Source organism: Centropristis striata, chromosome 23 (assembly GCF_030273125.1).
Source record: "Centropristis striata isolate RG_2023a ecotype Rhode Island chromosome 23, C.striata_1.0, whole genome shotgun sequence".
Classification (NCBI taxonomy): Eukaryota; Metazoa; Chordata; class Actinopteri; order Perciformes; family Serranidae; genus Centropristis; species Centropristis striata.
Genome location: NC_081539.1, coordinates 18,188,143 through 18,213,369, shown reverse-complemented (window position 1 = coordinate 18,213,369; position 25,227 = coordinate 18,188,143). Strand labels below are relative to the sequence as shown.

The following is a 25,227-nucleotide window of genomic DNA, read 5'->3' as shown; positions in this document are numbered from 1 at the left end:
ACCCAGAAAATGCATATTTTGACACCAAGATTGACCTTCTGAGTGGCTTGGAAGATATATTGGTTCTCATAGACTTTATATGGCTGCCATCTCCGATCCGCTACCTTGATGAAGTGGCTCCTACCAAAAATTGAAACCTATGATGATAGAGAGCATGTGGAAAAAATGAGGTGCTTTTGTGCGGCGTGTCCCTATTCTTCTCAAATCTGGATCTAAGCCGCCTGACTGTAGATAAATACCTAGCTAACCGTGAGCGTTAGTTAGTGTTTCCTTGTACTCATAGTACTCTGCTCTCGCTAAATACAGTTAACTGATAGTAGATGATTGTCCACTTTATTTGCACCAATGCTTGTTTCTCATAAGCACTTATATCTCTCTTCTTGTAGCAACTTTATTGCTAATCTTTTAGTATGTTATTCAGTTCTATTAGCTACTTGTCTTATCAGCTAGCGATATATAACGGTTTGGTTAGGTTTTGACATTAAAGCTACTTGGTTAAAATAACACTTCAGAATTCAGTGCTGCTATCATACCAACTAGAATATACAATTGTTGTCATCAAAGACCAGTCTAGCATCTCAGATGATACTTATTCCCTTGATTATAATGCTTGTAGCAATACTAGTATAATCCTTAGTTAATGATATACCTTATCTGATAATCCTGCCTGATAAAGAATCCCTGAGGAATTCTTTATTCCTTAATCCCCACCATCGACAAGGAGGACTTAGAGGTTTTATTCTATCTTGTTACTTGCTTTAAAAATCAGCACAAAAGGCCTCATCCTAAGCATGGGCGATAAAGGAAATAGTTTTCCTTACACTGTAATGGTTTGATAAATGATGTGTGGCTGTGTTTTTAAGTTGCTTCATTGTTTTGTTGAAAATGCCAGATATAAACACATATTTGCCGATGGTATGAATGCAGAATCTATGGGAAACAGGAGAAGATTTTTGAATAGGAAGCCTTCTGGTGTCCATTTGTAGTCAGTTTGTAGTCCAAGTACTACTGACCAATTACGTTTAAGTAGGCTTTGGTTGAATGCAGGTAAACAGTCCATGTGGACAGCAAAAGAGGCAGAATGCACTGGTCTAAAGGCAATCTGTCAAGAGGAAAAATATGCAATAATACACAGTTTTAATGCTGATTTTCAGACTACGCATACTGGAAGTCTACTGCTGTTGAGAGCTTGACACCTGTGTTTTCTAGGAATTATACATTTACACTAGTGTAAGGGCCCCATGGAGTGAATTTAAATAGTGTATGTTGAAACTGTCTCTCTGTGTATTGCCATACAAGGTGTGTTTGGCATTTCCAGACTCTGTTTGAGTTTGTTGATGCTGTTTTAAGACACTGTGCACACCAATCAGGTGAAGTTCTATCTCCTGGTGGAAACTATTCTCTTCTACATGCTCAGGTAAACTCCCCGGAATATTCTGTACACTGTATAATATTCTGTAAATGATAATTCATTTCTCCTTCAACCCATCAATGCTGTGTGTTTACTTACTGAGTCCTGAGTGCTTGCAGATCCCAATTTTCCACCACAAAGCTAAAATTGTCTGCATTCTTTTGTATATATCAGGTTATAGGGATATACATGCCATAGGGATATACATGCCATAAAAATAATTATAAAACTTTTTTATAGTTCAAATGCAGTCTTTATTACTTTCATTTTACCTGAGATCTTGTGTATTGTCTGTAAAACAATGAAAGTACCTATAAATATGGTAAAAATGGTAAATGGACTGCACTTGTATAGCACTTTTCTAGTCTTTGCGACCACTCAAAATCGCTTTACACTACAGACAGACTGATTAACACAGCATCGGGAGCAATTAGGGGTTCAGTATCTTGCCCAAGGGATACTACGAAATGTCGGCTGCCATGGTCAGGGATCGAACCTCTGATCAGTGGTCGATCGTTTAAGTAACAACACATTTGATTTATTTTTAAAAAAAATGTCAAAATACTGTTGACAACTGGCAATCAGATGTATAATTACACACCGCAGTGAGGTGGTGTTTTATTTTGTGTTCTGGGAACCTGGTCTCACAGGAATCCGTGAAATAGCCACGGATTCGCTTAACTCAAAATCCATGGAATAACCACGGAATACTCAAATTTCTGTGAAAATGACACGGATTTCGCTAAAATTTAAGTTAATGACGTGTCTCGTGGCTATTCCATTGATATTTTTTCTATTGGTTTGTTCCAAGTCACGTGACTTTCAAGGTCCCAGCGGTCAGAACAAAAAACATGGCGGACAGTTCTCTCATTTTTAGTGAAAAAATATTATTATTGTAAAATAAAAATATTTTGGTTTTAGTTTCTGCATAAAAATGGATTTTGATCACATTTCTAGCGAGAAATATGTTTTATTTTCTAAATATTCACTCAGTGAATGTACATAATCACTTTGTATGTTGGAATAGCCACGGGATATGACTGTCATTAACTTGCATTGTAGCGTGGCTATTTCACGGATTCCTGTGAGACCATGTTGGTTCTGGTCTTGTAATGTCCTGTTTTATTTTGAAATAGTAACTCTCCTCTCGTTTTAAGTCACTTGCCCTTGTGTCATCTGTCTGATTGTCTCCCCTAATTACCGATTGTGTTCACTCGGTGCTCCCCTCCCTCCATGTGCTCAAATAGTCTGTGTTTTCCCTTGTCTTGTGCCAGTGTGTTTGACCCCGTCACCGTACCAGCCAGTTATCTCGTTCTTGCCACAGTCACAGCTTGTCTTGTGTTTCGCCCTTTTGGATTCCCCACAAGAGTGATTTTTCTATGTAATTTACTAGTTAAGTGCAGTTCTCAGTTTCATAGTTTTTTGAGTCAGCCGTTTTGTTTTTCCTCCTTTTGGAGTGATTTTGTGTTCTTTCTTATTTTCCCCACTTTAGTCCTGATCAAGTTATTCATAGTGTTAGTTGAATCTTTTATTTTTCCTATCAGGCTTAGTTCCTCCCTTTTGGAGAGCTTTTCGTTTTAGCTTTCCCTGAGAGTTTAGTTAGTTTTCCCCCCTTATCTTAGATTAGGATTTTTATATTTAATTTTTTTTTTGTAGATATATTAAGTGTTTATCCTCCTTTTGAGCTTTTGGGCAACTTTTCTTTGATTAGTTTTTACTCAGAGTGTTTCATAGCCCTTTTCTTTCACTCTGTGAGGACTTACCCTGCTGCATTCTTTGAATAAAGAAATTTTTAAGTTCACCTGCTCTGCATCTGAGTCCTGACTTGAGCCCAACCTGACATTTAGAAGTTTCGACATGAATAAAATTAACAGGGGTAAAAAAGTAAAATTACAGATTCATCAGTTAAGTTGCTTATCAGATTATAAACAATGGCCGGCATACGGAATAGGAAGTCTTGGCTCAGATAGCCATTATCCGGATATCTTCTGGCCACACAAAACCCAGAAAATGGTGCCTGTGACCCCCAGAGAGAAAACTGGCACCACACTGGCAGCTGATGGGCTCAGTGATTGCTCAGATATTGAAATGATGGTAAAGCCTGTTTTGATACAATCTCTGCTTCAACTAGTGTAAACAAAATGTCAGGAAAAATCTATTTTTCACCATTATCATCTAAAAGACTTTACTGTGGTTTTCTCCCAAATACAATGTTTAGCGTGCAGACACATTAACGAAAGATTATTGTGAGGGAAACAGCAGTATCATGTTTGGTGCCTGCTGTATTATTGCCAGCCAATTGTCCTCTCATATTACAAAATGAGCTCGCTGTCTTCTCTGTGAAAACATCAGGAGAGTCGTTTGGTCACAAGGGGCAGTGTCTTGCCTGCACTAGGAGACAGACTGGGTAGAAGCTTGCTCACCACACTATTTAAAGCCCTTTTGCAGTGTGGGGAGAACATTCAGATTGCTCAGCTCATCACACAAATACAGTAAGTACATCATGTCTTCAATTTTGTCCTGAATGTTTGAACTTTACTGCATATGTGTTAATGAAAATATTAGGAATATTTTGGATTCTGACAAACATTTTGATTGCAAAAAATGTTTTTGTTTAAATGTTTAGCTGCTGTTTTACTTAAAATGTCAGCTTAACTAAATATATTTGATGTAGTTGGATAAGAATCAGTTATTTTACAGAGTTGCATTCAACAAGTGTCCACGTTGAGCGCAGCAACAAACTTTCTCATTAAATGTTATGGTAACACTTTACAATAACCATTATTTATAAATGGTAAACAGATTATTTATTAATGTTTATTATATTAATGTTTTATCATCATTTATAAACCGTATATAGGCCATTTAGAATGGTAAGTACATCATTTATTCATGTTTAACAAACTACATCATTTTTAAATGGCAAATAGATGGTATATTAATGTAAGTTTATAGTTACTTTACCATTAACAAACCAATAAATTATAATCAATAGTTTATTAATAGTTTTCGTTGTACGTTAATGATTTTGAAATGATTCATATACCTTTAAGAAATTGGTTGAAAACATTTAAAGATTAAATATGTTTAGCACTTTGTAAATGGTTAATAATTAGTCTATAAAACATCTATAAACATCACTTAGATGGTTATTGTAAAGTGTTACCAATGTTATTTATTCATTTGAGTTCATCATTATCTATTAGTGCCTTCTATAACCACTTCATTTTTTGCTTCATGCTCATAAAGTTATAGTCCAGTGTGACGCTTTAAATTAGATTTTTGCTCTTTAATGGCATAAAATCTTTTCTTAATTAAGAATTCATCTATTATTAAACTGACTGGTAATTAAAGGTATTCTAAGGTAATTCAGTTTTCCTTTTTTTTTTTTCATAAGCAAACATTTATCCCATATGTCAATAATACCTCTGTACATGCTGAAGACTAAACTTTGACAGCGAATCCCTCTCATGCAAGGATGTCATTGTTAAATGCAATTATTTATACGATTTGTTTCCAGCCGTGTGGGAAATGTGTTTACCATCGGCCATTAGTGCGCTTCCTGTACGCTTGGCTTCTACAAACACATGAATGGCAGGCTGGGTTACAAAAAAAAACAATGACACTTATCTATCTGCTGCTGCTCGGAAACGATTGGGATAATTGCACAATGCTGGTCATTTTCAAATTAGAAGAAATGAGGCCTCATTGTGCGGTTTCTGTAAGATAAAAGGTGAAGTGAGGTACAGATGGTTGGCGCGGTACAGGCAGTCAGTGCCAGTCATCATTAACTTTACATTGTGGTCAAGCCTGCACTAAAATATTGATGAATCATAATGGAAACATTTTATCAGATAGAAGAGTTTGCAGTGTCTTATTACAACCAGTGGTAAACTACATTTTAGTGGGTCTTCAGCAGCAGGAATTAAACATCTGTACCATCTGTATTCAATATGTGAACCTATGTAGCTCATTATTGGTGTGTTTCCCCTGAAGCCACATGTTCGAATAAGAGCTACACTTCTACTTGTATATTTCTTTTCCTTTATTTACTGGTCAGCGGAATCTATTACTAATCTGCAGAGCTGCCTGAGGAAAAGTGAATTAAATTGATCGCCCAAGTGACCACAGCTCTCAGAGGTTAGAGTTAATTATTGATCTCTCATCTGGAGAGTCATCCTGCTAAAGGAGCCGGTAAAGAACCTTCATCCAGGTGAACTGACCCATGCAATACTCCCTAAATGTTTGAGCACAGTTGTCAGGGACAGAAATGCAGTGTAAATAGAGTAAGCAATGGTCACAAAATATAATGACTTCCATCCACGCAGGGTAAAACTCAGCTGCCATTTTGACCCGAGAAACAGCTCCGATCAGTCACAGTAAACACCAAAGGAATGCTGCTGCTGCATAAGGTCGCGGGGATTTCCAATGAGAATTCTCCATAGTAATTTGCTCACCAAAAATGTCATTTGTTGTTTGGCCTTTTGATGTGACTGAGGGCTCGTACGATACAATTACAAGGTCTCTCTCAATCTGGCTCGCCCAGGATCACCCAAGGACACCTGGGACTAACTCAAACAAGCTGCCCCCCAGCTGCGAAGAACATAATTGCTTTCTTCAACAGAAGGGCTTCAACCCCCAAACACTCAGCGGATCTGAATGCCCTTCCGGGTAAAGACAAAGTCATCTGTGCCCATATCCCCTCATGGCGAGGGGAGCCTATGGCTTAAGGCGTTATCTGCCCTCTCGGTCACATAACACTCTGTGTTCTTCTAGCTTGTAAAGCAGCCTCTCTTGTTGAAACTGTTATTTTTTCTGTTTCGGTATTTTGCTGTTGCCTGCATTCAGAAATGTGCATCCCTGTGTGTGTGTGTGTGTGTGTGTGTGTGTGTGTGTGCGCGTGGTTATGTCTAGACACGTGTCATTGCTGCCACTCTTCATGTCTCCATTGAGCATCAATTGAGTGATGAACTTCAGCAGAGAGGTGGCCCGACAGACCAGTTGTTACACATATGTGATAGAGGATGAGGACCCAGCCCTGGCAAGACTAAATGTGTTTGAGGTGAGTAAGCAAAGTTTAAAAAAATGTAAACAGATAAAATTTTTTATGTAATAATTGGACAAATCATCAAATAATATCGCACAAGGGTCACAAAGAATATTAGGATGTGGTTTCGTTTTTCTTCAAGTATGTGTTTATGTAACATCCCATCAGTAATCCCGACCCTGTGTAACCTTAAAGAAAGTCATTGTGAGGAGCTGAGTAGAGCCCTAATGACAACTCAAGTGTTGTGTAATAATGATGGATGGATTACTGAACGGGCCTACCGGGCGCAGGCCCAGGGGCCAAAAGTGTCAGCAGCCCCCCCCCCCCCCCCCCCCGGCCTTCACCTACCGCACGTCAGTCAAAGAGACAACTAGAAAGAGACTTAAAATGACCATAAAGACACATAAAATGAGTACAAAGAGACACAAAGAGGGACTTACAATGAGAAAGAAAATGCACTTAAAACTATTTCAAGAAGGACAAAATAATCAACAAAAAAAAGAAAACAAGACACAAAACAAAAAGTAACAGTAAGGAGACCAAAACTTTTTTGAAAAAAGGGACACGAACAACTACAAAAACACTAAAAATGACTTCAAAGACACAAAACACTAACAAGAAAGGCACAAAACAAATACAGTAAGGGACATTCACAAGATTAAATCTTGCCGGAAAATTGAACAAATACAATCATGTCATGGAAACGGAAACAGGACACCGACAGTGGTAAATGTCTATTAGCACTCATAAGTATTAATTCTCACCATAATGTAATCTGTGGTGAAATCAGACACAGACTAATGGAGAAGTCTACACAGATAACAGGCCCTTCTGTTATCTTCACTTTTCTTCCGTTATATTTTATTCTGCTTACCATCTAGTTGACTGAGAAGGGTGACCGGGCTCTCCTGGAGAACCTGGTGAGGAAGAGCCCAGAGGTCCTGAGTGAGAAAGATGAATGTGGAGCTAGTCCCCTTCATCACGCCGCCGCAGGGGACCACGTCACCCTCATCCAATTCATCACCACTGTCATAGACTCACAGGGTAAGCATGCCTCCATCATCCATCATAAGTTGCACTCCAGCACAGGTAAAATATCTGTATCGTGAATCATCACAATTCATTAAGCTACTGGATAAAGCAGTATGTTTCAAAGACACAGTGCATATTACTGTCTGTCTATCTTGACAGTGTCTACATGCATCCTTATGTAAGTGTGTGTGTGTGTGTGTGTGTGTGTGTGTGTGTGTTTGCCTCGCCCTCTCCCAGATCTGAACAGCTGTGATGAGCAGGGCAACGTGCCCCTCCACTGGGCAGTGGAGAGGAACAAGGCAGAGAGCTGCAGGGCTCTTCTGGACCTGGGGGCCGACCCGAACATCCTCAACACATGCCTCCTGTCCCCGCTGCATCTGGCTGTCAGCCATGGACACAACAACCTGGTGGAGGTGAGAGGAAGCCGCAAATGCCAGGCTGAAATAACAATTTATAAGGCGTGGGTTTACTCCAGTGAGTTGTGTTCTCTCATTGCAAACAAGGTTGTTTTAAGATAAATAGTTTTAAGATAAAACACACTGTACACTTAAACAACTCCATACATAGATATTGATGGCATGGAAGCATTTCTTTTCATACTTATAGTCACTTTTCTATCGTAATAGCTCAGTGCAGGATTTTTTCTTCTAAGGGACTGTACAAAAATGATCAGGGTGGGGGTCAGGAAAGGGGGCGGGACTTGTCTAAGGCTGCAACTAACAAGTATTTTCGTTATCAACTAATTTGCTGATTATTTTCTTAATTTCTTCTATAAATAGTCAGAAAACTGAGAAGTGAAAATGTCAAAATTTATCAAATTCCATGATGATAAAATTATGTAAAATAGAAAAAAAGCTGAAAATCTTCATATTTAAAAGAGACTGAAAAGAGAATTTTCTGCCATTTTTGCATAAATTAATTATTGTACCGATTAATCAATTATCAATTTTTTAAATATTTTTGTTGAAGAGTTTTGTTCTAACCTTTTACTTCTATTATATTCAATATTTTATATTGGTGAGATTTATTAAATTAAAAAACAAAACAGATCTAGTAGTTCTTTAGTTCTTTATCTTTTGCGATTGGAAATGGGAGCCAGATGTTAGGTAAGTTAAACAGCGGAAATATAAGATATATAAAATTGACAAAAAGAAGTTGGAAATCAAGTTGTTGTCTTTTTTTATTTGAGTCCAAGTTATGCAGGTCAGGTCCATACCTCTGGGCAATAGTATTGCTGTTTTTTTCCTCAAAAGGAGAGTTCAAAGAAAACTTTCAAAACACAAGAGAAGGGCCTTGTTTTCTTTTATAAAATGAACTTAGCTTCACCACCACCTCCCAGCCAAATAATTTACATACAGTCCCTAATGGAGTGGACTGATTTACTGTTTCATACCAAGCTTTAGCTGCTCTGATGGGCCCACTATGCCAGTTTGTTCCATCAACTGGACTTCCTCCTAAACACAAAAGGCTGTTTTTAAAAAAAACAAAAAGAAATGTAGACAGCCATAATTTTATATAACAACTGTTTACAAATAAGACAAAACTTGACTCAAGCATCTACTTGGAAAGACCTTGTATCATCATTCCCGTAGCATCTGGCTGCTGTCCACAAACTGACACAGTTATGGTACGATGGAGGATAAAGGACACAGGTTTAAGTTTTAACATTTGCCCCCTGCAGCTGCTGCTGTCCTACAGTGCTACAGACTGCAATCTACAGGGAGACCTTGGGAACACCCCCATGATACTCGCCTGCTCCATCAATAACTGCGATGCTCTTGGCATATTGGTATGTAAAAGAGCGATGCATTCTGACTCACGTATCCCTCCTGCTGCACTGTCTTCCTGCACCACCCAGTAAAGGATAACTGTCCATCTGCACAGAACAGATTATGTAGCTGTTCTTTATACTGACTGCCAGGCCTCTGCAGCTCTGTCTCTGACAAAGAATTGTGTCTTGTTTGTCTTCCTCTCCATCCATTCTCCTATCTGTCATAGCTGAAGCACGGAGCACGGCTCTGCCTACAGAACAAGCTGGGCCATTTCCCCGTGCACGCAGCCGCCTTCGCAGGGGCAAAGAAAGCCATGGAAGTGATCCTGAAGGCCGGTATGACAAAAAAGATGGATCTATCATCAAAAATTAAAAACGCTGACAATATTGAAAAAGTTGTTACAAGGCCAATCAGCACATTAAACTGATAGATAAGAAGAAAGAGTTCACCTCAGCCTCTGGAGACATTCAGCAGAATTGGCTACTGTATACACAGGCCAGATGCCACACACTGACGGGGTGTTTATCCACAGTGGGAGGTCTGCTTGTGTTGTTGGAGAGAAGTACAAAATATTTATGACATTTCTGTGATTGCTCAGAAAGGGAATTAATGGATATTCACATTCTTGTGCTGTTTGGAAATTTACACAGAAAGTCCCCCATGAATGGAAACAATTACTCAACTTCCTTCCATTAAACATAACAAAGAACCTAAATATTAGAGTGAACGAGGGAAGGTATAAATTGGTCCTGCAAATGGAACTTCCTTGACAGCTTGTCAACAATAAAAACAAATAAGCTTACACCGAGTGAGAAACCTTCATTATGAGCCTTATATGTATTCAGTGCCTCATTCACAGTTGAAACGGTTGATTTAATTCTCTGCTTGCAGGAGAGAAGTTCGGCCACCAAATTGAAGCTCACATCAACTATTTAGACAAGTCCAAGAGCAGTCCGCTCCATCTGGCTGTGCGTGGCGGGAATATTGAAACCATCGGTCTCTGCATTGCAACTGGGGCTAAAGTTGACCAGCAACAGGTACTGACATCATGGGAAAAAGAGAGCATGTAAGTTGCATGAATTTGCACTTTTTACACTAATTGGCTGTCTGGACAGGCAGACATTTGGTTGTCACCGCTGTTTTTCCTGGGAACACCTGGGAGCTGCAGGTTACTAATATGATTTCCCATCTGTGCATTTGTCAGATTTGCATTGTGTTCTAAATCTAAATCTCATTTGTCTACAGCTGTAAAGCATTTCCCTGGCCAAGTGTCACCGTACTGTTAGGGCATGTCAGTCTTATCACGCCCATCTGGGAGTGATCGTTATGTCGAGCTCCGGGGTAGTGGCCAGAGCTACAGCAGGAATAGGGAGCATAGTAATAGCTTTGGTTGGCTAAATTGATACAAATTACCTCCACTTACACTGTGGAGCTGAGTGGAGCGATCACTGGCCTCCTCCTGCCAGTCCTGGTTATCTCATTAAAGGCTTGTGTTACAGCCCCCAGTGTGCAGCTAGTAAGTCTGGGAGATACTTTGCTGATGTTACACTGGGGAAGTGCACAATATGCATGGAAGTGAGTACATGCATGCATACTAATTCCTGTGTGTGTTTGTGTCCTGCTCTGTCAGAATGTCACCGTGACTCTGCAGGAGCAGACATCATTTTGTTTGCACAGCTTATGACTATTCATCGTATTTATTCATATTTCGTCACTTATATTAAATCATGTTTGTTGCTGTCTAGAATGACAGGTCCACACCACTTCATTTGGCCTGCACCCAGGGTGCCATTGAGGTAGTCAAACTGATGCTGTCATCCTTTCACCAAGTGGAAGACATCATCAACCTGACTGATGGGGCGTGCCAGACTCCTCTGCACAGGTGGGCTTACCTTTGTCATACATTTGCATTATTATAATTATTTATTTATTTATTAACACCTGCAGGGTTTGTTAGTTGATTTCCACAATGCTTTTATGATTTGAGTTCAACTTGCAATGCAGATATGTACTGTTGACTTTTGAGGAAATAAAGAGATTTTTACTCCAAAATGGAAGAATTTTATCATAAATCTCTCAATCCATCTTTATAAATTCCACACAAAAGCATGAGCAGCTCTACCAAAGAGGTGTGCCATAGTTTGCAGCTAGTCGAGAAACAGGCAGATGATATAAATATGTTCCCTCGACTTAACTTACTGGCCACTAAATCACTGAGAGCATGAAAAGTTGCACCCCGAGATTACAGCACTACAATTTTCAATATTTGAATGATTTGTTTTTTCAAATAGATGTTCAGAAATACTTTGTATAATTAAAATGTCACAATTTTATAGTTTTATATGCACCACCACATTTATGCAGATCTGGTGTAACTACCTCAGCTGCTTGCTCACGCTGTGTACAGATCAATCCATCTGCTCAATATCAACAATAGAACACTGGGACAAACAAGAGGAACACGGATATGAAACCCTTGGGTATAGCTGGCAGACTAATGAGCTTTAATTGGGGACAATAATAATGATGTGAATACATAATAAAGATATGCTTCCCTCATTGCTTTTTCATAAAAGCTATTTGTTTTGGATTAGAGAGCAATAGAGTAAGACCTTATACAAGGACAGAAGGGAGGGTGGTTGGAGGTTGGGTGGATCTTTGTGAGTATAATAAAATGCCACCAGAATACCAGGAATTAGTTATTAAAGTGCGTCATTGAAGGGAGCCAGAAGATAAAGATGTGACCACTGAGGAAAATCTGGTTGTTATATCATGCTCTGACTAGGCAGAATTAAAATGCGATCATCCTTATTTGACATCTGACAGTATTGGTAAAACCTTGACTCACGAAACTGTGTGTTGTGTGGCTGGTTTACAACAACTGTGTTTACTTTTCCAGGGCCACTATATTTGACCACACAGAGCTGGCAGAATACCTAATTTCTTTGGTAAATATGGCACACACAGACAAGCACACCCAACAGCTGTTATGCACAGAACATTTACAACATCAATATCACAGACTGTGTTATTAGTCTCCTGCCTTACGTGCAAGAAATTTTATTACAGACAGCAAAACTGCATTTTCTCTGTCGTACACACCCCACTTATGAAAATTGAAGGAAAAATCAACAACTTTTCCATCTGTGCTGAGGGCTGTCCTCGCTGGTCATTGGATTCTACTTAGTGATTGGGTCATTCTGCTATTAAACTATATTTGCCATTTCAAAAACCCCTCTTGACTTGTTGAATGTCAAAGGTGCTACCCATTGCTTGGAGACCATCTGTCGCCATCTGTTGCACTTCATAGACCGTTTAATAGAACTTTGCTGCCAGGAAAGAGCTGAGGTCCAAGTTTATCTCCGGTCAACTCATTCTGTTAGCAAACACTGCAACAGGAAATAAACTTGTACAGCCTACACAGTGAGCTTGTTTATGGTTGAAATCATGAAAGAGAATGGCATCACTTGGTGCCAAAGAGCAGCTAATTGCTTTGCAATTTTGGCTTGGTGTATGGAAAAAGTAACAAATCAGGTCATGGCAGAGATAAGGCCTAGCCTCTTGGATGTTAGTGTTTGAATTGTTGTGAAAAATGAATCTAATATTAACTTTACATAATTTTACAAAATTTACAGAATCTGTGCTCACCTTCATTTCTCCCATTAAAATCAATAGACCCACATGACAAAGATACAGGAAGTGAGTGGTCATCTTGCTTCTTAGCTGTCTCTGGTAAACGAACGGCAGTGTCATTTAAAACCATCAAATTGACTAACTTATAAATCAAAGGACATTGAAAGCCATATTGCAAAACTTGTTGGATTAAAATTACTGACCCTTATAATGCCCCCGGTGTGATTTTCACAAGTCTTTAAAGCCAGAAACAGTCTATGGCCAGAACAGACAACGTTTCAGACTTGCATTATCTACAATTATCAGGGCAACTTTCCTAAATCCTACTCTAGTGAGTCATTGAAAACCTATAAAAGCATGGAGAGGTATAATGGACGAAATGTGGATTTGTCGATAACATCCAGCATTGGAGTCTACCGGCTAATTTTGCTTATTGTCACGAGAAGTGTAAGTGTTGCTTAGCAACGTTAGCATAGCAACAGGCTGTCACGCTAATGTAAATGTGTGCTAACTTGTAATTTATATAGGGTTAGCTAACAGTTGTATATTGAACCTGTATATTGATAGAGTTACCTACATTAATGCTGTCTGAATTAAATTCAAAAGGCACCACCGCAAACATGAAATTACTACTCTATTATAATCAGTCCCATTATTTTTTAATACAGGTGAATTGTGTTCAAAAATTAAATGACCCTCAGTTGACACAATGGGTGGTGGTCAGGAGGTTGTGTTTGATATTAATGTTAGTAAGCGTATTCTGTACCTGATATGAAGCAGTCTGTGCACAATCCATATCCATTGCTTGTGAGGTCCTGTTGCACAGTTTTCTTCTTTTTGTTTCCAGACCATTTTCCTGCAGTAATCCATGTTGGCGTCTTTCCGTAATCTAGTAATATAGTAAAATAGTTTACAGTTCACACGTCCCTGATTGTTCTGTATCCACGATGCTCACTCTGCACTATTAGAAAGCCAAAAACTAGCTGCTAAAAGCGCCATACTGCCAATATGGCATATAATTTTGAGTGACGTCAACTCCGGAGCTCTATGAGAAACTCAGGATATTTATCTGCTCTGTAAAACACCATCCTCCTCCTGATTTAGACAGTAAAACAGTGCACGATGCTGTCTTCATGATAACTTCTCCCGGTTCAACAAACACATTAAATGCAGTGTAGAATTCAATAGAAATGCTGCTAATGTTCCCTTGGTCTCATTTGTTTGAAGTAATTGCAACAATATGTGTTAAAAGTAATGTCGTAATTTGTGAGGCATTATTAAAGTTTTAGTACATTCCCTCCTTAGGGTGCAAATGTTAACAGCACTGATTGTAAAGGAAACTCACCCTTGCTGTTGGCTACGAGCTGTGGAGCATGGAGAACTGTGGCTCTGCTGCTGTCAAGAGGTGAGCTACTCTACTGGACCTCATCCCCAGAAATGCTCATATTATTTGTAAAATGCCTAATACTGTAAGTCAGGTTGTAATGTGCATATGTTTATGTCTTTTAGGGGCAAATGTAAACGCGACAGACAGATGCGGTTGTAACTTCCTTCACCTGGCCATTCTGCAGCCCAAGGGTCTGAAAAACCTCCCAGAAGAAGTGCTGCAGGTATGCTCCGTCAATGCGGCCTGTTTGTGACTCATCAAATGCACTGTATGCTGCTAGGAAAGACATGTCATTAAGATTGGAATTGAATTACTATAATGTCCTTGATCAATTTGCCTTGAGGCTGCTTTCAAGGCTGGCTGATGAAGTTCATTATACTCTCACTAAGCCAGATGATCCTGTAAAACACTGTAAGCTTTACCTAAAGCTACAATGATGGCTTCAAAATGAGCCACAGAGGAAGGCTAATAAGTTTACACTTGACAGTTGTTTATAGTGTATAAATGGGATCTCCCTTTGTCAAGTATTACTACACTTTATATTTTATTATCACTTTATTATCATCATATATATCATGATAATAATCAGTGGCGGTTCTAGACCAATTTTACTGTGGGGGCCAAGTAGGGGCCAGTGTTTAATCAGAGGGGCACATTAAAAAAATTTAAAAAATGATATTTAAGCATTCAAAACCTTTATTTTAGCTAAAAGTCTTATATTTGGAAGAACTACATTGATTGAAACAATAAGACTTACCAACATTAATAGTTATTTTTGTACGACAATGACATTTCTCATTTTTGTGCACAATGAATTAATTAATTTTGAAAGTGCAGTACAGTGAGAATGATCTTTATATTTAGCTTTTATTGCACAATTAAACTATTATACAATGTACACATTCTGGGTTCCTTTTGTGTACAATGAGATATTGTTTGAACAAAAAATAGGTAAGAATTGTTCCCTCGTTCATCCTTATAAATTGATCATTTTATTATTTATTTGAAACAGGGGCCACAGCAGGGGCCAAGGGCTTCTTCACAGGGGCAGTGGCCCCTGTAGGCCCCTGTGTAGAACCGCCACTGATAGTAATCATTATAATCTCAGCAAATGTGTAGGTGTGCATGTATGTGTATGACTGAGTCCATGGTAGGGGTTATATAATATGTGTGCTCTTTATGTTGCATGACTGCTGCAGCAAACTTACTTACATAAATGTGTTGATAATATGTTTAACTTTAGCATAGCAACGTGAAGGCACTGCTGAGCTGTGAGGATAGTGAGGGCTGCACCCCACTCCACTACGCTTGCAGACTGGGTATCCATGACTCAGTGAAGAACATGCTGGGCCTCTCGGGGCAGGTCGGCCTCGAATGCAAGTCGAAGGACAAGAAGTCTGCCCTGCACTTTGCTGCTCAGTGAGTTCGATTGGTCCCCGAGGGCATGACTTTCCATACCACTGGACTAAAAAATACTGATTTGACCTGATTTTCTCCTCGAAGTTGCTCCAAGTTTGCAAATTTGATCAAAGAAGTGCCAGTGTCACTGTCGTTGGCACTGACCAGTGTGGGATGCAGTGTGTATCCTCTGGTCCTTTTATAATGTTTCTATAATATTATTTGAAAGCTAAAACATCAATTTGCAGCAAAGCAGCACACTCTGGGACATTTACCTTCTACACAACATAATTTCTTTGTTTTTTTATTATAAAGAAAGGTAGCCACCTGTCTTTTTTGTTTTAAAAATTCCAGTAGTTATTCTCTAACAAGCGTTGTTATGTATTGATCAATGATACCACAAGAGTATAAAACATTAATCAAGTCTCCTCAGAGACTTTGACTTAAAATCTCCTTAAAGCTGAAACTTTCATCTCTGCAGTTGAACAACTGTGGTCTGATGAAAAATGAACAATGTGCGTACATTTAAAACTGTCTCCTCGTTGCTCAGTTGTTTCAATCCGGCGAGCAATTTCTGTGCTCAAAAGCCTTTTGATGATTAATTGCCGTGACATACCTATTATACAGTGACCCACAGGAACTGTCACAAGAATAGAATTCAATTAGCGAGGCATGCGTGAAGAAATGTCACTAATAGTGTGAAATGAGCAGACATTGAACATTATTGTTATTGATTCTTCTATCATGTAGACCTATTTCATTAGTGCTGTAGGGCAAATGAAGGCCACGCTGTGATATCATACTATACCTCTTATAGACGTCTCATTCTCTTTCCCCACCAGTCCCACTGCGAGACACAAAGTGCTGCTGACCTTCTTAAAAGCTTCGGAGACTGAGAAAGATCACAGCAAGCCCATACGTCACTTCTGTTTATGTCTCCTTACCGTTTGCTGCACCATTAGTCATTAACACGGCGCAACACTTTTTTAGCTATATTTTACCAACAGGATCATGCCCTGTAACAGCAATCTTAGGTGTCTTTGAACAAGATACTCAATCGCCAAGATGAACTGTGCTGTAACTGCCCCAGACCTCTGGCATAGCTGTGCTGCAGGCCTTGCACAAAAAGCATTTTCATTTCAGAGATCAAAAGATGATAACAGTGAAAGAAGTTCTGACGTATCCTTCTGCTTCTCCTCGTGACTCGCATCTTTTAGGTATGGGCGCCTCAATACATGTCAGCGGTTACTGGAGACCATCAAAGACTCTCGTCTGCTAAACGAAGGGGACGAGCGAGGCCTGACACCGCTCCATTTGGCTTCAAGAGAGGGGCACACCAAGGTGGTACAGCTGTTACTGCGCAAGGGAGCTCTCTTTCACAGGTAAACAGATATAGAGGAAGCATGCACAAACCTAAAAAGTGCATACATGCTAAAGTGCTATTATATGTGTATTCATTAGCTATACTTACAAACCTTCAGATAAAGGATGCTAACCAATTTTTGCATGTCACCAATTCTAGTTCTTGCCTACAGTGATTTTAGAGGTCAAAACTTGTTACACTTGAACTATAAAGACTGTTGTCGATAACTTTGTTGCTGGAAGTGTGACTTCTTCAGACTTTTTATCTTCTCCGTGCACCTTAGAAGTAGGTGAGTTTGAGCCAAAAATCCCTGCTTCTTGTTTACAGTGATTACAAGGGCTGGACTTGTCTGCACCACGCTGCATCTGAAGGATACACACAAACTATGGACATTCTCCTGTCAGCCAATCTCAAGTTACTGGATAAAACAGATGAAGATGGGGTATAAATAACTAATATTTAAAAAACGCCAACATTATCTCAACCCATAATTGATTTTAAATCAATTTGTTATGACAGTTTTGAGACTATAGGCTTATTTTTGTAGTTTGAATAGTTATGTCAAAAGAAATGTCTGTGCATTAATAACTACAAGTAGCACTGAATAAATAAGGCATCACTGTTCTAAAATAAATGGAAATACTGTCTCCTGTTATGCACCTTCACACCAGAACACTGCACTCCACATCGCAGCAAGAGAGGGACATGTGGCTGCAGTCAGGCTCATGCTGGCTCGGGGAGCAGAGCTGACTTTAAACAAGAATGAAACTTCGTTCCTCCATGAAGCTCTGCAGAATGGGAGAAAAGATGTGGTTAATGCTATAATTGACAGCGACAGGTATATTATTTATACAAGTGTAGCTTCTGGTAAGAAAAGTAAAGGCTTGGTCCAAAATTGTTCATGTCTACACAAGTTTTGACTTTAAGATTAATTTGTATTTTTTATTTCTTCAGATCTGCTGAGGCTTTGAGCCTGTTCATACCCGGCTCTAGCCAGCGATGTCCCATCCTAGACATGATTGAGTTTCTGCCTGAGACCTACAAGGTTTGCCACTGGCAAAGAAAAATAAATCCACAATAAATCCTTTCTGTGCAGTTTGTTGTTGGTTGTCATTGAGTATTTTTGTAAGAACGTGTAAAGTCCTTCAATCTTCTGTCACTTTATTTCTCTATTTTCTTCTGTAGCACCTATTGGACTGCTGTGTGAAGGAATCTGATGATGATCACAATAGTCCTGACTATCATGTAACCTACCTTCAAGTTGCAGAATGAAAGCATTTCAACATTTCATATCATATAATGAATATGCCAGGCAAAACAAATTAACATGTCTTTGTCTTGTAGATTATGTACAATTTCTCATGGCTCCAAGCTCCTATTGAAACTAGAAAGTTATCTGAGAACCTGAACATAAGGGTTCCGCCGCTAGCTGCGCTCAACGTAAGTAACTTTTTTTCTCACATAAAATTTTTGTGCAGCAGAATGCACATAATGAACTCCCCCATGCCTGTTAAGTATTAAAGTTCTATTGTAGTCACACATTGACCTCTGATGAGCATCTGGAGGCTTAACCACTCACCTTCATGTGACTGAATCAAATTTTGCGTGATCGACAAGTGCTACAACTCAAAGGTAAATTTTTCTTATCCTCAAATACCCCTTTTCCACCAAGGCAGTTCGAGGGCCTGTTTGGAGCCGGTGCCTAACCTCAAACCAGTTATTTGTGGTTTAGAGGCTAAGATCAACATCTTACGTTCAGTGTTAATAAGAACATAATCGGCATCCATAGCATTAAAGTCGAGTAGTACAAATGTGTTGTACCATTGGTGTTTGCATGCCAATATAAGCTCGCAAAGCCAGGAGTAACATTTGTAGAGAGCAAACAGGTTCAAAGACCCATGGTGGGAAATCATCTCGTCAAACACCTAAATGAAACAGTTCCAGTTTTAAACATGTAGTTAACATTGTGAAACAGTCACAGTTTGGTTAGGTTTAGGAAAAGATCATTGGGTTAAATAAGTAGTGGGTGGATGCTAGACCGTACCCACCCAAAAGTCGGTTGGGCTGTTTAGGTTTAGGCAAGAGTGAGAATGGGTAAAAAATATAATGATAAACCAGTCAGAGGCAGCGTAGGGTGGGTCATGCTGTAAAGTTTGCATGCAAATGTTGACAGATATGCTATTGTGGCATTTCAAGTCATACCACTTGTCATACTCACTTGTTATTGGATTTATTACAAAACAGCTATCACTCTCATTAACCTTCAAATGTTAGAAACACTCCATAGCTGCTGATGTCATCGTGCACATTGCCTGTGGGAGATCAATAAGATGCACATACTTTTAAATCTTTTAGGGTTTTGCTGCCAGGCTGTTTTCTCCCGCTTGTAGAAAATGTGCCATTAACAGCCAGCTGTTTTTTATGTTACTTCTGTCTCTGCAGGCGATGGTGAAATACAACCGCATTGAACTCCTCAACCACCCAGTCTGCAAAAAGTACCTTGCAATGAAGTGGTGCGTATTTGTGATCTGAAGATCGTTTTCAGGTTTATTGTTGTATTTTGGGTTTCTACAAGACAATGATTATATGCGTTTATTATTCAAAAAACTATCAGTCTAAATATATACCTGTGTTCACCTGCTGTCCAAGATTATTTTGTTCTTCTGAGTTTTTTCAAACATTTTTATCGAACATAAAAGTTATTTTTGGTAGTGTTAAAATCTTCTTTGTTTTATTCAACAGGGTTGCATATGGGAGCGTGGCTCATGTGCTCAACATGATGATGTACCTGCTTGGCCTGCTGCCCCTCACTCACCTGATAGTGAGCCTGAGGCCCAGTATGAACACCACTGACACGGGCGAGGACATAGTCATCATGAAGCATATATCTTTCGTAGAGGTACTAATGATAGTGATGATGAAGTGTTAAAAAAGTCAAGGCTCTGTGTGAACATAGGTGTAATCAACATTCATCTTTCTGATAATATCTCAATATCCTTCATTTCACAGCAAAGCCTGCTCTTGTCCATCTGTATGGTAATGGTCTTGGTCATGAACATCTACGCAATAATAAAGGAATTGGTGCAACTATCACAACAGGTACTGTGTCATTACCTCACTTGAAGCATGTGCTCATAAATCCGTTCAGCACCAAGTCTGTGTGGACATATTAGCAATCAGGGGTGATGGATGAGCACTAACACTGAATGACCACAGTCAGAATGTCACCTCCACACTTTATCTTAGTCATTTTAATGATAACTATAAGAAACTCTTCAATATCACATCACATGTTCTGTGATTTACCTTTTAAAGTGGGACTGCTTCATTTAACTACCATTTATTTCAGTATTGAGCTCACAAACTATTAAAGCTATCTCATCAACTTTGGAAACATCATGCATTTATTGAACTTTAAAAAAAAATAATTCAAGATTCAAGAGGCGATTTCTTACACGTTTTACTAACTGAAAATCACATTTTTAAAAAAATGGAAACTAATAGACAAATTAACCAGATAAATAATAAATGCATTTAAACAAGTAATAAGAAATATTATTAATAAAAATAAACTAGATCAAAATAAATTGTGCAATATTATGAAAATGTAGATTTGAATGAGAGTATCATACTAAGATGAATTAAATTATATGTTGTTTTTGTTTGTTTTTTTGTCACAAAAAGCGCTGGAATTATTTCAAGGATTATTCCAACCAGACTGACTGGCTTTCAGCAGTCTTCTCTCTTCTGTTCATCATTCCCACCATGCTCAACACAGAGGGTTCTCTTCACTGGCAAGCAGGAGCATATGCAGTTTTACACTCATGGATTGGGTTTCTCCTTTATCTCCAGAGGTACTGTTCACTTTTTCCTTTTTTGCTCTCGCCATTTTGACACAATGGGTCATAAAGCACATGGTCTCAAGTGCATTTACGGTGTGTCCAACTCCCTTTTGCTAGTTGCACTGTGCACAATGTGCAAAGTGGTTTCATTTATTGATGGGAATTCTATTAAGCTGTTTTTGGGACCTCTGTCTCTACATACTAATATTATATACTAGTATTTTATCACCAGTTCTACTCAACCATGACTCAGCAATTTTCCTACAACTTGAACTTTATCTTCCCTTTTAAGCCACCATTACAGTGTTGAGTTAGCTCTTCGATGTAAAATATTCTACATTTTGTATACATAATTGGCATTATTTAACTTTTTAATCACCCAATCCCACTTTTCAAACTATTCCTACTTATTCTTCTTCTGAAACATTCCCGCCAACACGGCAGCAAGCGTCTGCTATTCAGAATCCAGCATTCCCATCACAATTTCTTCAGAAATTTCATTCTATAGTTATTTGTATTCATCATAGGTGTGTTTTTAGGCATAGCATGAGTTAAACCAGTCAGAATGTCATCACCCATTCCCTTTTTAAAGCCAGGCCCATCAGAAGATAGCAATGACAGTTGCACTGCCTTGTGTGCCATTTTGCGGCAGGTGTTAGATAGGTATACGAATGTCTTTTTTAAGACACAGGGAATGCTAACTGTTTAAATCTCCTGTTTCTCCAGGTTTGAAGGCAGTGGCATCTATGTCGTGATGTTCTGGGAGATCATGAGGACTCTGGGTCGTATCGTGATGCTTTTCGTGTACCTGTTGTTCGCATTTGGTTTGGCATTCCATGCTCTAATGCTCAACCAGGTAGGTAAAAGAAAACAAAAATCAAAACAATGTATTGACTCAAACAAAACAAAAAGTTTCTCTCAGTCATTCACTGACTTTCTGCATCTACATCTGCCACTACATTGTCTGTATTTGTAGAGACCTTGCCTTCTGTCTGAATTTTATTTTTTAATTTTAGTACAATGTGCTCCGGAATTTGGTAATTTGGCCAGTAGCTGACTAAATATCTTGGCCTGAAAGAGTTTGACAAACTGACTAAATTACTTAATAATAGCTGATATCACCATCTTTAGGTCTCACTGTAATGAATTAAAAACACATCACTTTGTCATGTAGTACTTTTGTGTGGCATACTGTGTGCTGCATTTAACTGTACTGTCAAAGCAAAAATCATATTCAGCTTTGATGCATTTGGACATCAGTATCAAGCATGTTTTATTATAATCAATTATTTCACACCTCTGTTGAAAAAGTTTTTGTCACAGTTACAGTTTTTGGCTGTGATGGTTAAAGCTGTTATTCTTTTTTTTTCCCTTAGAAAGAGTTTGAAACCGTGCCACTTTCAGTGATGCAAACCTTTGTGATGATGGTCGGCGAACTGAACTACCAAAATAACTTCCTGGAAGCCTATTTGAAGGGTGGACTTCCTTTTGACCTCCTGACCTACTTAATTTTTGTGAGCTTTGTTCTGCTTATGCCAATACTGCTGGTCAACCTGATGGTAAGTTTGCTCTGCTTACAGACATCTACTTCCTACCAGTGACGTGCAAGTCATTAGTGAATCTTTTGCTAAGCAAATGAAGTGGTTCTTCTGTGTTTCTGGTTGTGCTGTAGATCGGTTTAGCAGTCGGGGACATTGCTGAAGTACAGAGAAATGCTGCACTGAAACGAATAGGCATGCAGGTATGTATGGAACTAGCTTGTCTGGCCCTGGAGCTTTTTTAATGTATGTTGCATTTTAAAACATAGAAGGCAATTGCATCTTGTGCTTGTCTAGACTGCCACGGTTAGAGTTGATGGACAAGAAATCATAAGCAGATGATCTTGTGGTGTTTTGTATTTGAGGCCTTGTAACATGTTTAATGTAATTATATTTCAATATAAGCATGGCCTGTAGATATCTTTATTGTGAGAGATGTATAAGTAATGATATCAGATATCAGTTTGGCTTACAGTTTTTCTCAGTCGCTTTGGTGCATTTCTCACATCGCTCTTTACATTTGCAGTTAGTTCAACCTCTACAACATTTAGTCATTTGTGCTCATCATGGTAGCAGTTTCTCATTCGTTTCAACAAATTGCAAATGTTTTTGGACATGCATCAAGTGCTTTCATACAACTTTCTGCTGTTTTATAACATTAGCATTCGCTTATGTCATGTCAGTCAAAATTAACTATACTCGTGAATGCTGAATAGTCATTCCATATAAAAACGACTAGTCCTCATTTCATTGCTTGAGTCATTACATACAAAAATGTTGAACTAGTTGTCAAAATCTGTCAAGCTGTCAAATTTTGTATATTTTTTTAAATCTTTCTTTTTTTTACTGAAAATGTCTCTGAAATTGAACAATTTCTCTCAGGTGAACCTCAGCTTTCACTGATGAGAAGGGCTGTGTGAAGCATTGTTTGTAGAGAAGTTATCATTGGTTGCAATCACTCAGAGCTGAATCCTATAAACCCATAAACACTTTACAACATATATGAACCAAGTAGGACATAGTGTGGACCATTTCTACAATACTGTGACACTGTACTGTCACAGCTCTACCCAAAGGGACTTTATGTTTGCTATAAGGGTGTTTTCTTTCTTTTACACAATGCTGTGAACAAATTGAAATTGCAAAGAGCATATGCAATAAAAAATGTGAAACATACATATCCAGTGTCTTGTACTCAGATACCTCACTAAATACAGCAATAACAAGTAACTTTACTGTAGTTTTCAAATGGCTGTGTAAATAGTATAAAGTGCTGTCTTGAGCATTTTCAGGTAGCGTCACCAAGATCTGACTTTTTTGCATTGGAAAATATTTACAGAGTAAACTGTCATAATGAAAACATGACAGAGACATTTGACTTTCTCATCTTGATGACACTGACTCTTTCATTGACATGAATACTTGTTTTTGAGGAATGAGCTATCCATTTTGAGCAAGTGACATGCTTCTGCAGGTTATCAACTAGGTTTTGCAGTTTGTACTAATTGTTTTGAGAAATGCATTAACTGTTGTGAAAATGTAAAGAGCGATGTGAGAAATGCACCAAGGCGACTGAGAAAAACTGGAAGAATTTGTACATTCAATGTGAACAGCTCATCATTAAAAGGTTCCTCTGCAAAGTTGCATCTCTGACTGAAAATGTGAATTTCTAACCCTAGATTGAGCTCCACACAGCTCTGGAAGACAAGCTGCCTTATTGGTTTGTGAAACGCGTCGACAAACACTCCCTCACCATCTACCCCAATCGCAAGTGCTCCAGGGTATTCTAAAGACCTGCTAAAAACAGACACTGCACATCATATTGATATGTCTTTTTTCAACTTGTGTCAGCTCCTTGTATTAATTCTCCTACTTTTGTTGACAGAGCTACATTAGACAAATGATCACAGGTGTGGAGGATTCAAATGATGCCTGGAGTCGTCGGCAAGTCAAATCAAAGCACTGCACTTTCCTAGAGGATGAGCTGGTAAAGCAGAAGCGCAGGTAAAGTACTTAGGGGTACATGTGATAATCAGATGAGTTAGTTTTCTGTTTCCTGGAGTCAAAACTATGCTTACTACTGAGATGATAGACTTCAAATACAAATAAATACAATAAAGAATGTAATAACTATGATATATCAAGCAATTTAATGGTAGTTTTTGATACATGAGTGGCCCCTAGTGGTTACAAAGAAATAAAGGCTGTGATTGTATTCCTTTCTATAATAAACCCATAGAAACACGCAGTATCACCCTCGGAGAGCCTGATTATAAAAATGGAGACTTTCAGTGAGTTACATGGTCTAGTGTTTTCTTCCTCAGGATGAAGGACATGTCGAGCATGATGGAGAAGCAGCACAACCTTCTGAAGCTCGTCATCCAGAAGATGGAGATCACTTCAGAGGCGGACGAGTCCGATGGCCCCGAGAACGTCCGAGGCAACATGTGGCACACATTGAGACAGGCCAAGCCAAAAGCACGCAGCGTGTCACGGTGGGACCCGCTAATCAAGGCCATCGAGTCCAAGAAGCCCAAGTGAGGAGGAGGAGACAAATGTCTTAACATAGCAAATTTTAGCAAGTATACATAACATTGCATGACTATGACAATATTGCATAATGTAATATGTATATCCATTACATAAATATTGTATATTGTGACACTTAATTTAAAGTAATTATGTGTTTTTACTGGGTTGCCTTAACTATTGTGTGGTTTGATGCTGAATACTGTTGTATGGTATTATTGTGTATTTGGTCAATGTAAGCTGAAACTGCCCCACTGCTAATATGCACACTATTT

The 25,227-nt window shown here is 38.7% G+C and overlaps 1 protein-coding gene across 1 annotated transcript; it reads left to right on the top strand.

Moving 5' to 3' along the window:
• The first annotated feature begins 6,377 nt into the window (after positions 1-6,377).
• On the top strand, positions 6,378-25,023 carry trpa1b (transient receptor potential cation channel, subfamily A, member 1b). The gene is made up of 27 exons (XM_059327168.1): positions 6,378-6,473; positions 7,340-7,502; positions 7,728-7,903; positions 9,172-9,279; positions 9,489-9,597; positions 10,154-10,299; positions 11,008-11,144; positions 12,162-12,210; positions 14,201-14,300; positions 14,405-14,505; positions 15,526-15,701; positions 16,898-17,062; positions 17,371-17,485; positions 17,715-17,881; positions 17,998-18,088; positions 18,229-18,288; positions 18,388-18,483; positions 19,486-19,556; positions 19,786-19,942; positions 20,053-20,142; positions 20,728-20,897; positions 21,612-21,741; positions 22,262-22,444; positions 22,558-22,626; positions 24,103-24,204; positions 24,309-24,427; positions 24,748-25,023. Exons 1-27 carry the CDS (start codon positions 6,378-6,380, stop codon positions 24,962-24,964), a joined length of 3,363 nt encoding a protein of 1,120 aa, XP_059183151.1. The 3' UTR covers positions 24,965-25,023.
• Positions 25,024-25,227: the final 204 nt, after the last annotated feature.

Coding starts and splice junctions, on each gene's coding strand:
- trpa1b (XM_059327168.1), top strand. CDS start 6,378: ATGAACTTCAGCAGAGAGGTGGCCCGACAGACCAGTTGTTACACATAT. Junction 17,882..17,997: donor GCTATAATTGACAGCGACAG/GTATATTATTTA, acceptor TTATTTCTTCAG/ATCTGCTGAGGCTTTGAGCC. Junction 22,627..24,102: donor TGAAACGAATAGGCATGCAG/GTATGTATGGAA, acceptor TTCTAACCCTAG/ATTGAGCTCCACACAGCTCT.